General features: G+C 50.0%; 1 protein-coding gene across 1 annotated transcript in view; it reads left to right on the top strand.

The window, feature by feature from the left end:
* SMAD3 (SMAD family member 3) overlaps window positions 1–14,428 on the top strand; it is a 110,168-nt gene that overhangs the window by 76,141 nt on the left and 19,599 nt on the right. The window contains exons 2-4 of the mRNA XM_054565242.1: window positions 12,005–12,198; window positions 12,436–12,567; window positions 13,897–13,971. Coding sequence (XP_054421217.1) covers window positions 12,005–12,198; window positions 12,436–12,567; window positions 13,897–13,971 — 401 coding nt within the window. The remainder of the gene's footprint in view (window positions 1–12,004; window positions 12,199–12,435; window positions 12,568–13,896; window positions 13,972–14,428) is intronic.

Genomic DNA, 14,428 nt, shown 5'->3' with positions numbered 1-14,428 from the left:
AATTGTTTGTGTAGTGATGTGAACTAACACTGAGGCTCGCTGGCAGATAAGGGAAGAGGAACAGCACTTGTCAGGGGAGGTGACTTTGGTCTCTGCTCTTTTTATTTTTTAGGAGAGCAAACATACTTCTAAGTTTTAAGGCATTTATTAACAGAAGGTCAGGCTCGGTATTCATCCCTCATCACCGCATCGAAGCCCGTTTTCTCTTCTACAGAGGAAAGGGTCTAAGCCAAGACAATTATCTAACAATCTCTAAAAGCTCTTTCTCATTTTCTTTTTACATTTCCCTCCAAAGTTAGACTTTTGAAACTAGTAGATATCTCTCCCTAACTGCGCATTTGTGTTTTCGCACATGAAGCTGATGCACATTGTCAGAGAAAGGAGGAATCCTTTCTGTCCTGTGGGCTTCAGTCTGGCCTTCTATTTTGTTTTCCCCCAAACCAAAAATCCAAATGAATGCATTTCCCAAAAGCGGTTTGGAAACAGAGAGCCTCCAAGTGTTGGCCGGGTGAGCAGCCTTCCAGCCCAGCGGGCCCACAGGAGGCCGGAAACACCAAGTACAATGAGAAGAGGTGTCTCGGTGCACCTGGATCTATGATTCCGCTTCAGACTCCCTGCATTTTTTTAGGTTAGCTTTGGGGTTGGGGGTTGTAAAATCTGGGATGAAGTGTGCTTTTTGCCTTAAGCCCGTTAGAATCTTGCCAAGGGTTGTGAGCATCCTGAATGGGCCACGAGTGATCCCTTTAAAAACAATGAATGAATAGATGATCTTCAGGCTTAATTCCGCTCTGAATCAATGTCAACTGGCAGAGTGAAGTGGCCATCCAGGAAGTCCTGTGAAGCTTGGTAACTATTCTTTCCCCTTCTTCCAGTAACCAGAGACCAACCCCGATCTCTGTAGCATCTTCTGTTTATGACTTAAAACCCCTATGATCCTGGCACTTAAAAAAAAACAATCACTATCAAGTTCGTGTTTGGAGGAAAAAAAAATGTGAAACCGAAGCCATTAAATAGAAAGATTGCACATGAAACCCTCCTCCTCTTCCTCCCCCGCCCCCCCACCTACTCCCCCTTTCTCCTTTCCTCTCCTTCAAGATTTAACTACTTTCTTTGCAAAGGGAAAATGAGGTGACAAGGACAATTGTCTTTCCAGAACCCAAGGAGAATCTCTGATGATTCTAACACAGTGAAACCCTGTGCTTTGCATTCACAGGGAACTGGGTAACACCCAGGTTCAAGGCCAGACATGCCTTCTTGCTGTTCTGGGTAACTTTGGGCAAGTGACCCAATGTTACATGAATCGGAATCTTTCTACTGTAAAATGGGGGTAAGGGTACCCTACCTGTAGCATCCCTATATCCAGTGAGTTAGTGAGAAGTGCCAGTAAACACCTGCTCTGAGACATAAATTACTTCTGTTTTCTTCGACCTGTGCCCACCTCCCAGAACATTTTCTTAATCCATGGCCCTCAAGGGGCCTAAGGGAGTGACTTGCCCCCTGGGGAGACCTTTTGGTAGTATCTGGAGACATTTTTGGTTATGGCAACTGCAGGTGGGGGCACTGCTGGCATCTAGCGGGTAGAGGGCAGGGCTCTGCTAAGCACCCTACAATGCACATAGCAGCTCCTTCCCACCCCCCGCCCCAACGCTGGGAGAGCTGAAGTGGAGAAGCAGTGGGGCTCGCCTTACTCATCGCCTGACGTGGAAAAGCTCTCAGGGTACGTGTGTGCTTTACAGATGATTATAATTAAGCTGAACTTTCTCTGTAAATCAGTCTCCTCCTTTTCCAGAAAGTACACTCTCTGTGCCTACCCCTGGCCCCTTGGGGGAAGGAAGCCCAGAGGTCCAGATGATCCGCATGTGTTTTCTGTGGGGCTCAGCGCCTTACAGAAGGCAGGGCCAAGGCGTCCTTGGCCTTTTCCCCTGAAGGTCTGCCCAGGAGACTCCTGTGAACTCTGGGGCTCCCGCTCAGGCCCCGTCAGCTCCCACTGGACCTGACCCAGCTGTTTGGAAACTAGCAGGGAGAGGAGCGAAGCAGAGGCTAGCTACTGCTTTATAGCATAGTACAGGGGGCTCTGGCCTGGCATTTTGCTCGGCGTTCCCCCAATTTGGCAGCCTGAAGCACCAGGTATTGTCTGTGAGTTCAGATGGGAATTGAGTTGTTCTTGGTGGAAATGGTTCACTGACTGGTATCAAGGGTTGTGAAATGCTGGTTTCAGCTCCCCATGGGCCAATCTAAATTGGAACATTAAAAACGTGCTTAGCATACTTACAGAACTTGCTGAGAATACTTATGAAACTGGGCTAGAGCACATGGTTACTGTGGCAGAGCTTACAATGAAACCTCAATTATCCAGAACCTACCCCCCACCCCCTGCCCCATGCAAACCTCACCTAGCCAGATTCCTTCTTGGTGGTGCCAGATGACAAGAACAGGCTGAAGTTGGAAATGTTGCTTTTTATTTAAACACCAACAACCAAAGACAACTTTGAAAGTTACTTGGAACTGTATATTCAGTAGACAGCTCAATCTCTTTGTGTTTGTAACTTTTTATTTTAATATAATTTTGAACCTCAGAAAGTGGCAATGATAGGGCAGGAATTGCAGTATACGTTCTCACCAATTATTCAGTCCCATTTTCAAATGAAAACTTTTGTCATCCTGAAGCGTGAGACCTTCAGGCAATTTAAGATTCAATACAACAAAGAAAACAATATATTTTTTATTAGTGTCATTGTACATGACTTACCAAGGCGAGAAAGTGGACTCACACTTTACAGACTCATTGGCAGTGATGCCTGGCTACAGGGAAATAGTGGTTGGGAGGCTGCCTTCTCACTCTGAGTTTGTTTGCTGGGTGACCTTGAGATTCTTAATACAGTACATCAGTCTCAGTTTCCTCAACCACAAAAGGAAGGGATTCGACAATATGCTTTTAAGGGTCCCCAAGTACTAGCTGCCTGTTGTTCTCCAAAGTGGGTTTTCAGGTGGGCATTTAGTTAGCTAGAACTTCAGCTGATCAGGACACTTTGCTCCCTGAAAGTTGGGCCTCTGTGTTTTGTCACTTGCAGCCAGGGAACTTGGCACATAGTCCGAGGAGCTTCTGCCCTCAACAAAGGATGCTTTGGTTTTAGCTATGTTTTTCCCAAAGGAAAGGATCCCCGGTGAACCCCCAAATCAAATGCCACTCTCAGCATGAGAGTTTCTGGGGCTTTCAGATTTGCTGCTCTATCAAACAGTTGTCCTTGGCTGGCCATGGCATGGAATAGATAAAAGCACTTTCTGATACTGTGTACTAAGGTCAGGAAAGGCCACTGTTGCTCAAAGGCCAAGTGGAACGCAAGCAAAGGGCCTTCTAAATCTCCAGCAGAATTTTTTCTGCCTTCTTAGAAAGTATGGTGAGTGCACAATTAGCCCAAACTTGAAGTCATTCAGGCCTTTTATTTTGAACCAGAAGAAGAAGAAAACGACACAAAAGTAAAACCCACATAAAATACAAAGCTCAAAAAGAGTGGAGTATAAAGACTTTCCTGTAGGTGAGTGAACGCAGAATAGTGGGCCAGCTTGATTATTGTCAAAGGGGAAGAGGTGGGGATTCATCCCACTAGTGTGGGAGGGACATTCAGAGCAGATGGACCTACCAGCTGCAGCATGTGTGTTCCAGGAAGTATGGGCATGGGTATGGATTTGTAGTATTAATTGATACCCCTACCCCAAGATGACAAATAACCTCATTTTCTTACACTAAAACATAGCAGATTTTAGGGGGGGGGGATAAAGATAAATAATAAATTGAGTTGAAATGGATGCCAGGGATTTATTTTGATATTGACAACATATTGAGTTTTCAATATGCTACTTGTACCACTTCAAAAAATTAATGTTAGTTGAGCAATTGGGGTAAGTTCATAGTCTGCGCAAATTGACTCTGAAAGCCTGTAGGTAGGCTTTTCTCTATAAATAAAAGCTAAGTCCTTGTGAAATGGTATTATACTCAAGGTCAGGAAATAGCTTTATGCCCATTTGCAGTTAGGGAAAAGAGTGAGTCACACAGCCCGACTTCACTTTAGATGAACTCTGCACATTTGCAAAGTTGGGTGATCTCTCAGACCTTCTATTTCTCCATCAGTATATGAAGATAAATGACACAAGTTTATCGGAAAGACTGGTGATGAAGTCAGTGTACCAGTCATCTGGCGTTGGGTAACAAACCACTCCAAAAGCTCAGTAGCTTAAAACAATTACTGTTCATGCTGACTTGTGCTTCTGTGGCTCACCTGGGCTTGGCACTTTGCTGCAAGATTGGCTCAGTCTGTCCCGGCTGTGTTGTTCCTGATCCCAGGCTGAAGGGCAGTAGCTGCCCAGGGAAGGCTCTTCCCATGGTGAGGGCAGAGGTACAAGAGGGCAAGCAGAAACACACGGTGGTACTTTGCCCCTTCTGCTGAGGTCTCATGGGCCAAAGCAATAGCCTAGCCCAAAGTCAAGGGACAAGGGTGTACACTGCACCCGTGGAAGGAGGAGCAGCAAAACCCTCCAGCAAAGGGCATGGATACAGAGAGGGTGAGTAATTACACCTACCACAGCCCTCAGGTGGACGGCACAGTACCTGGCTCATCGTGGTGTAGTGGCTTTGCTGCTGTTGTGATCACTACTCAGTAGGGGCCAGTCCAAAGAGAAAGCCTGTCTCTGAAAGAAGCCACAAAGTTTTGTACTGGATGTCTGTTATACAAAATCAGTTTCACTGGACATATAAGAGTGTTAACAGATTTATTTTTTGTTCACTTCTTTGACTCAGGTAACCAGCACAGCACCTGGGACGTGGTAGGGGTTCAGCAGCGATTTGATGATTGCCAAGAGTCCATTCCCTGATAGCGATGCAGCACGCGAGGGCAGGAGGAGGACTGTTCAGCCCACCCCTTGCCCTCCATTTCCCTGCATGGGTCTGGGTTTGAATGCTGGCCCTGCCTTTCACATATGACTTGACCGTGGGCAAGCCCCTTACATCCTCTGCACTTGGTGAAGGCAAGATATCCTGGGCTTTGCCATCTTCGTATTCTCACCCGGTAGCTGTGTGCCTCACACATGGTTCATGCTGAACAGGTCTTTGCGTGTTTCTGGAGCTTACGTTCTCTGCTCCCTGCCTTGTCCCCAACCCCCATGTCCAAATCCACTGGTATTCACGTCGGCCTCCAGACGGCTGTGGGTAGCTAGTCGCTGGTAACAGAGGACACGAGAGGCGCGTGCCAGGAGGTGGGCCCGGCCCCACCCTCTCCCCCCAGGGCACTCTGGCAGGCTTCCCCTTGCTGTTGGCTTTGGACTCTGGCATGTCCACATCCTTGGCTGTGGCTCCCACCACCATTTTGGGACACTTTATGGGTCCCACTTGGAGCCAATGGGAGGAAACCTGATTTCCTGCCACAGGAAATGGTTCAGCTGGTGAAGAATATATTTAAGGATTAAAACTTCTGTCAAAGGAGCTGGCAGGAGTTGCTGGAGAAAGACTTTTGGGGGTCTCTCATCAGGAAGCCCCTGGGTGTGAGAAGGGATCTCAGTCCCAAATGGGGAAGAGGCCGAAAGTGGGGTCCTGGGACGGGACTCTTAGCCCAGTGGCTGGTCTTGGGCCACAAGAAGGGCTGGGTCAGGAGAGTGGGTCATAAATAGATCCCTTTATGCAACTGAGCGCATTACGGTAACATCAGCTCAGAATTAATGCCTATTTATTGGATTTACTTAAAATAGGCCTGGTACCCCATGAGGCCGGGGAGGGTGTGTACCGGACACATCAGCTAAATTAAATCCAGCAGCCAAAACTCCCAGTTCGCTATTATTACTTTGGTCAGCATTTGTGTGTATTTTGAGTGGACAGAGGAAGAAGGAAGGACTACAAGGGTTGGCTCTGGGCAGCCCAGATTGAACCAAGAGGAGTTGTCGCCCATGCGTTAGAAGTGAATAAGAAGCCATCCCTGTCGTAAGTTAGGGAACTGTATGGCCCAGAAGCAGGGGCACGGCCCAGAGGACTTCTAGAAAATACTGGCAAGCCAGACCAGTGGCGACATGCTCGTGAGCTGGAGACTCTACCTGTCTCCCGCCGTCGGGGCTGGCCTGGCAGCCGGGAGAGCTGGCCTCCACCGCAGCCCTGGAGCAGGCTGCTGTGGGACCCCGGGGCTGGGCCTTGCCTCTTGGGCACCATGAGGCAGGACCCCTACAGGATAGGCCTCGTTATCCACACAGTGTCGCCTGGGGCTGCCCTGAGGTAAGGAGCGCAGAAGCCCCGTGAAAACTCAAAGCACCCGGGCAACTGAGGCTTCACTGTGTCCCGCCTGGCTGTGCGCCCAGATGACCAAAGCAGGGGAGGGGACTGGTGTTTCTGAGCGCCTGCTGTATGCCTCACTTGTCGGGCACCCCCACAGTAATGAAGGTAGCAATAGTTAAACAGTAATAACAATAGGTGGTTTCCACTTACTGTGTTTTTACTCTATGCGAAAGGCTTTCTGTACAGAATATCATTTCATCCTCCCAACAATCCAACCAAAGGGCTGATATTTCGATGAAAAAATTAAGACCCAGGCATTAAGCAATTTGATCAAATTTATACAGTTAGAGAGCACAGAGTCAGTATTTGAATCCAGGTTTATACAAGTCTGAAGCCCCAAAGCCTTGTCTCTCTCTCTTTAAATTGTGGTATGATTGACGTGACAACAAACAGCACATATTTAAAGGAAACGATTTGATAAGTGACATATGTTTATACCTGTGAAAACACCACTGCAGCGAAGATAGTAAGCACAGCCTTCACCCCTTGGTCAGACCCCTCCGGTCCCTGCACAGCCCTCATGCCCAGGAGACGGCTGATCTACTTTCTGTCCCTCTGGATCAGTTTGTATTTTTGCGTTACACCAAATTACTCTATAATTTTACCTATATGTACTCCTGCCTAGCTTCTTTCACTCAGCATAATTATTTTTAGGTTCATCTGTGGTGTTCCATATATCAGTAGTTCATTCTTTTATATTGCTAAATGGTATTCCTTTGCATGGATCTATCACAGTTTGTCCATTCACCTGTTGCTATACATTGAGTAATTTCCAAATTACAAACGAAGCCACGGTGGACATTCATGTGGGGACAGATGCTTTGATTTCCCTTGGATAAACTCCTAGGAGTGAAATGGGTAGATCATATGGTAGGTCATTTGTTCTTACCTTTTTTAAGAAACCCCCAAACTGTTTGCCAAAGTAGTTGTATCATTTTACATTCCTACTAGCAATGTTTGAAGTTTTAGTTGCTCCATATCCTTGCCAGCACGTGGCAGGGAGTTTTTATTTTAGCCATCCTAATAATTATGTAGGGGTTATCTCACTGTAGATTTAATTTGCACTTCTCTAATGACTAATGATGTTGAACATCAACATCTTTTCATGTGCTTATTTGCCCTCTATGTATATTTTTGTGTAGTGTTTGTTCAAATAACTTTGTTGTTATTTTTTATAGCTGGGTTGTTTGTTTTCTTATTAATTGAGTCTTTAGAGTTCTTCATATATTTCAGGCACAGGTCCTTTATCAGATACATACTTTGCAAATATTTCTTCCAATTTGTGTCTTGTCTTATTAGTCTCTTAACAGTGACTTCCAAAGACCAGAAGCTTAAATGTTGATAAAGTCAAATTTATCAACTATTTAAAAATGAAATGTGTTTCTGGTGTGATACCTAAGCAATGTTTGCCTGTCACAAAGAATTTTTCCTGTTTTCTTCTAGAAGTTGTGTTGTTTTAGGCTTTATATTATGACCCATTTGGGCTAACTTCTGCGTCGGGTGCCAGGTGTAGGTTGAAGTTCATTTTTCTTTCATTTGGATGTCTAACTTTCCTAGCACCATTTTTTGCAAAGGCTGTCCTTCTCTTTGTCTTTGGACCTTTGTCAAAAATGAGTTTATATATATATATATATGTAACTATTTCTGGACTCTATTAGGTCCCATCATCAGTTTCTCAGGGGTGTGTGGGTGTGTGTGTGGTTTTTATCTTTTTCTTTCTTTGTCATTACCACACTGCCTTGATTACTGTAGCCCCTTGCTTTTTAAAAATTTAATTATATTATCAAAATCATTCATGTATATAATAGTTTAAAAATTCAAGGAGTCCTTGACTTGATTCTCTCTTGAATTTTAAATTTATATTCTTATTTTTTGCTTCCAAGAGGTTTTTTTTTAATAGTCTATAAACGTTTCTATTTTAGGATTTCAATATCTTATCTCCCTGAGAGTAGTGTTTGTTTTGTTTTATTTACTTTGGAAGTTTCTCCTTTCTTGCTTCAGACTTGCCCTCCCCTTCCCTGCCTTCTCCTCTCTTTCTCTGTGCCTCCTGTTAGTGGCTTTCTTTAAAAGGCTGAGCATTCTGGCTGTGCATTCATAGTTAAGAGTGAGGCAATAAAAAACATTAACTGCTCCAGCTTGTTGGCTGGTGGGCTACCCTGCATGGGGGAGCTGGCAGGAAGAGAGCCATTTTGTTGGGGGATCCCCAAATGTCAGACTGCAGGTCTCTTGTGGGCTGAGCTGTTTAATTTCTCCACAGGAGGGGGTGGACGCATGGATTATCCGTCACTGTCCTGGGTACCAAGGGAGCAAGAGAGCCTCCAGAAACCCTCCTTCCAGCCCTCGTCAGACCTCCACCCCCGGCTGTACGCTGGTGGCCCCTCCACAGCAACCGCCCCCCCACCCCCGCCATCCAGTTCACTTTCTGCAGAGAGCAAATCTTTCTCTTGCACAATTGGGGCCACCCTGTTTGTCGGGGCTTGGAAATGGGGGGCTTAGATCTGACTGCCTTTTCCATAGATTTTCAATCCATCCTCCTGTTTTCAGCCTCCTCTAGAGAAGTGTGCGGTGCCTTCAATTCCCATTTGGGCCTCAGAACCTGAAAGACTCAGGATCACTTTTGTTGGCTTCCTCAGATAGGCGCTTGGTTTCAGCTCACTCCACTCTGCTAAGTCTGTTCCCACTCGGCCATCTGCTTTCCACTTTTGTCTGCCCTGTGCTCCTACTCATTGTTTTGGGCAAGACAGAGATAAATTGCATCCATTCAGTTTGTTTTATTTGACCGAAGGACATTTCTTACCTCCTCCCCCTCCTTCCCCCGCATCTCCCCTTCTCCCCCCTTCTCCCCCATCCATTCCTCCTCCCCTTTCCTCCCCCATTCACCTCTCCCCCTCCTCCCTTCCTTCCCTGCACCACCACCTTCTACCCTCCCCCTTCTACCCCTCCCCTTTATTCCCCCTTCTCCTTTCTCCCCTTCCTTCCTCTTTGCCATAATTGTTCCAGTAGACAGCCAAGCTCTTCAGGCCCTGAGAGGAAAGAGCCCGCATAATATAGGAAGAACTGGATGCGAGGAATCAGGAAACTGAAGTCCTCTACCTACAGATCTGATAAGCCTTCTGTCCTCTTTCACCTCCTTCCCATCCCTCGTCTACTAAAACCTGTGACGACCACATCACAACCCCGTGCCTAGACCTTGGTCTCAGTCACCTGCACCGTGCCTGAGCTTTGGGTCCCGTGGCTGCCCCATTTCGGCCCGCTCCGTGCCCCTTTTTCCTTGTAGGTCCCTGAGCAGGTGTGAGGCTGTGGGCCCACTGTGGATCTCTGTCGAGTGAGGTACCTGGCTCGGGCGTCCTGGTTCCGGGGGTTTAGGATGTTAGGGCCGTGTGTGGGCATCCGTTGTCAGGAGTGCCCCGAGTGTCCTGCATATACCTGTCCCTTCCTAAAGGCTCAGGCCCAGGTATAGGGCTGTTAGGAACTTGGCCTCCTGCTCAGTCTCTTAGGCTCTCTGCCCCGTGGAGGCTGAGAGCCCCGCCCTGTGTTGTCCATCACCTCTCCTATGTATCACTGTAATTTTTAGAGCAAGAATGCACTGCCTTCCATCGACCAGGCCTGGGGGGGGGCACTCCATCTGGAGGCCCCATCCCTCCCTCCCTCGCTGCTGGTCTGAGCCTTTCTCGGGGTCTCCCCCTGCAGAGGTAGCTCTAGATGTCCAGCTGGCTCTTTGTTGGGGCTTTTGTCAAACACTGAGGAGCAAATGTGACCACTTCTCTAATCTCTGGGCACTCAGTGCTTTGCAAGAGAATGGGAACAGCTGAGTACTGTCCGTCTCCACTCACCATGCCCCGCTCTCCCTCTCTCCTCCTCAGCCCCACACTCGCCCATGTATCCAGGCCTGTGTTTGGAGAGTGGCTGTGGTCACGTGGAATAATACTCAGGGTTTGGCGCTTCACAAAATACTTTCAGGTGGATACTGAGCTGCTGAAGGTGAAGGGGCGGGGGTGGGAGAATGTTCCCATTTCACAGGTGAAGTAACCGAGGGTCCCAGAGACCTCATGACTTACCCGTGTCTCACAGCTAGGACAGAAGGACGCCATCGGGACCCCGGGTCTCACGACTCCTTACCTGACAGTCTCCCCTCTCTGCCTTGGGAGTCGAGGCTGTCCTCTTCCTTCCGCCTGGGAATTATCATTTGGGGGCTGTCGAGAGGGAGGTAATAATGTGCCTGGAGGTGTCTTTAGTCAGCAGTCCCTGTGAGCAAGTCCAGCCCTGACCTTCGTCTGCCCAGGCCAGTGGCCTGGAGAGTGTGATTGGATTCCTCTGGTTTTTTCAATTCATTTGGTTCGTCTGGTTGTTTCTGATCAGCCCCTCCCTCACAGAGTGCCCCTAAATCCTGTTTATTCAGGCCAATGGGCACCCTCGCCACATGGGGGCAGGGAGGGAAAGCTTGCAAGTGCCTCTCAGCCAGCCCCACCTGGCTGTTAGAAAAGTTGTGCCTGCTCCTCCATCCCTAGTGCCACAGTGGGGGTTCATAAAATATGTATCAATCTTGTATGTGTGAATGGAATCTCCTTACCTGTCCGGTACCAGACAGCAGCTGAAACCTCACATCCTTTCAAGAGGCTCTTACCGGCGCACCTTGCTCTTGGCTGACAGGGCTTCTGCCACGCTGGAGCTCTGCTGGGTTGTGTCGTGCCTACTGCTCTAACCTGCTGGCTGTGCAGTCACCTGGGACTTTATGAAAAGGAAGATTCTGATTTAGTAGGTTGGGGTAGGCTCTGCTTTTTAAGAAAACCTCTGGGAACCCACCCTGCCGGCCCAGGAACCACACATGGGCCTGGCCTGAGAGGAGGGGTCACAGCTGCTTAGAGGCCAAGTCACCACAGAAAACATCATTTGCACGGGGACGAGATGCTGCCATTTGCAGAGTGTTTGGCCCACCTGGGCTGGGGATGGTGGCAGAACTAGGAGAGGCGGGGAGTTGCAGGCTCCGCCCCTGCCCAGCCCAGACACGATGACCCTGTGGGTGACACCTAGGTCCGCCTGCAACCAACCATCAAACTGAAAGGGACTCCTGAGAGGTCTGCAGTGCAGGCTCTTACCATTTAAAAGTCCCTTTAGTGTCCCTCTTTCCCTCCCTGCCCCATCACAAGTATCACCTGAAAAAGAGACATTTGGGTCTGGGGTTTTTTTCTTGTGTTCTAATGTGTGAGGGAGGGACTGGGTAAGTGTTAAGAGCGAGTGGAGATGATCTTTGTGCTCTGTCACCTTCTCAGGTATCACTGTGGTCCTCACATTCCTACCTAAAAGAGCTCTTTTCTGGCTCAGCTCTGTCTGCCCCTCTCACCTCTATACCTGTTCAGAGCCTGATTCAGTGCCATCCCTTTTATACGGGGGTGGGGTGGGGGTGGAGCGCTCTCCCGGGGCCTGCAGGGCTCCGGGCCCACTGCGCCAGCCCTGGGGAGGCCTCGGCCTTCCTTGGTGGGCCTCTGTGTTCTTCTCCTGGGATCCTGTCCAGCACTAACAGTTAGCAGTTCTCTGATCTCCAGGCCCTCGGCGTCTGAGAGAAAGGAGCGGGGGTGGGGAGGGCTTTTTGAGCCTCTGCCAGCGAGCTCACTAGGAGCAGCAGGCAGAACTTAGGAGAAGACAAGCCAAGTCCACTTCACTGTCTCTTGTTGCTCCTCCCCGTCCCGGCAGGTCCCTGGATGGCCGACTGCAGGTATCCCATCGGAAAGGGCTCCCCCATGTCATCTACTGCCGCCTGTGGCGATGGCCCGACCTGCACAGCCACCATGAGCTGCGGGCCATGGAGCTGTGTGAGTTCGCTTTCAACATGAAGAAGGATGAGGTCTGCGTGAATCCCTACCACTACCAGAGAGTAGAGACCCCAGGTATGCTCCCTGCCTCCTCCCGCCCCCTCTCCCTCCTCCCTCCTCTCCCTCCTCCTTCCTCTCCCTCCTCCCTCCTCTCCCTCTTCCCTCCTCTCCCTCCCTCCTCTCCCTCCTCCCTTCTCTTCCTCCTCCCTCTTCTTCCTGAGGGACAGTCTGCAGTGCATTTGGGGGTGCAAGGCCTTTGGTGCCAGCCTGGCATTGATGCTGATCCACCTCTGCTCTGTCTCTTCCTGACAGTTCTACCTCCTGTGTTGGTGCCACGCCACACAGAGATCCCGGCCGAGTTCCCCCCGCTGGACGACTACAGCCATTCCATCCCTGAAAACACTAACTTTCCTGCGGGCATCGAGCCGCAGAGCAATATTCCAGGTAGGTACCTGGCAGTGCAGGCTGGTCTGGGGACATAGGTCCCACTGCTCCGCTCTCAGCCCCCCAGGCCCTCCCCATCACCCCCTCTGTGCACACAGCACTGGCCCCTGACTCAGAACCGCATCCCTGTTGGGAGAGGACCCTTGGCCTTGCTCCCCGCTTACTAATGATGCTTTTCTTGGCACGGCGGAGCGGCGGCGTGACCCTTCCTCCCGGCCTCAGTGCAGTCATTTATTTTGGAAACGGAAATAGCAACACTGTGTTCCTCTCACTGCCCTGAAGCCAGGGTTGAAGTTCAGGCAGGATCCCTGACAGCCGGGGGGCCTGCAGAGACAGCGGGTGCTCCGAGCCAGGGCTGGGCAGCGAGCACAGAGGGCCGGCCGGTAGGGCGGCCTGCTGGGCAGTGACAGCCTGGGCGGGGGTGAGGCCCGATTCAAGCTTTTTCTCCACAGAGAGAAGTGGGCTCCGCTGTCAAAGAGTGCAGATGTTTTTAGAAGCCCCTCACTGACACGCAGATAATGTGTGAATCAGCAGCGCTCTCGGAGTCCAGGGAAACTGCTCGGCGGCGCTTGGGCTAGTCCCCTCGCGGGGACTGTGGCTGCCGGGCAGCAGCCTTGCCGCATTCCCTTCAGAGCGTGCTGATTTGGACGAGCCTTCACCCTGAGTGAGTTTACTGAGCCGAGGTCGTCCACAGGCCTGTGCACCTGGGTCGCAACATTAAGGAGAGACCCAATTCACAGGTCCGCCCTTTCCAGATCCTGTGCAGGTGGCACTGGTCTCTAGGGGGCAGGTCACCCACTTTGTTCATTCAGCAAAACTTAGCTAAGTCAAGGTCTGGGAGTCACTCAGAAATAGATCAGTGTCTGCTGGCTCTGAACTTGGAGCCCAATTGGGAAACTAAGGCATCTCTTAAAGGGACAACAAATAGCAAGGCCAGTGTGATTTAAGGCGGTCACCCTTTCGGGGACAGAGATGGGCAAGGCTGAAGCAAGTCAGCAGCCCCCGTGGAGGTGTAGTCTTAAACCTGACCTTGAAGGATGGGGGACGTTAGCCTGGCAGAGGCTCTAGAAACAGGAGTCTCAGACTTGGGAGTCAGGTGCTGTGAACAGAGGTGGTAATGAGGTAGTGATTGGGGGGTGGGGCGGTGCTGGAGGTTGAGAGGCCTGAGGATAGCAGGATCCAGGAGCTATGTCCTTGCTTTGAGGCCCATGGTTCGTTCCTCCAGCGCCCGCTACTGGCATAGGGGTGTGAATATGTAATGAGTTTGCAAAAGGTCTCTCTCCAAGCCGTGGACACCTTGTGATGAACCACTCTCCTCCTGGTTCCTAGAAACCCCACCCCCTGGCTACCTGAGTGAAGATGGAGAGACCAGTGACCACCAGATGAACCACAGCATGGACGCAGGTCAGAGTCTTGCAGGGGTGCGCCCTTAACCCTGAGTGGCTGCCCTCCCTCCTTCCTTCCCCTTTTCCCCTTTCCCCTCCCTCTATCCAGTATTTATAGAGCAACCACCCTGTACCAGGTACTCAGGGCAGAGGAGGAACCTGAGCTGCTCACAGCCCGTGGGGAGACTGACAAGACGAGCAGCAATTACTGTGCGTCGCATATGTTCCCTGATGGAATACGCGACACAGCATTAGGGGCGCAGAGCAGGGCCACCTAACCCAGCCTGGAGAGGAGGTGTTGGGGACAGAGCAGTACCTTGCAGTGTAGGTTTTTCTCGAGTTGCGTTTTGGAGTTGTGTAGGTGGCAGCCAAGCCATTAGGTCAGGCAGAGGCTGAGCCAGGCAGAGTCGTGTGGACAAGGGCAGGAGAGCCAGGTGCATTCTGGGACAGTAAGACTCAGTGTGACCAGAGCCGAT

This window comes from Pteronotus mesoamericanus, unplaced genomic scaffold (genome assembly GCF_021234165.1).
Source record: "Pteronotus mesoamericanus isolate MK-2021 breed Mesoamerican mustached bat unplaced genomic scaffold, CSHL_Meso_final contig_164, whole genome shotgun sequence".
Taxonomy (NCBI): domain Eukaryota; kingdom Metazoa; phylum Chordata; class Mammalia; order Chiroptera; family Mormoopidae; genus Pteronotus; species Pteronotus mesoamericanus.
This window is presented reverse-complemented; position numbering and strand designations above follow the sequence as displayed.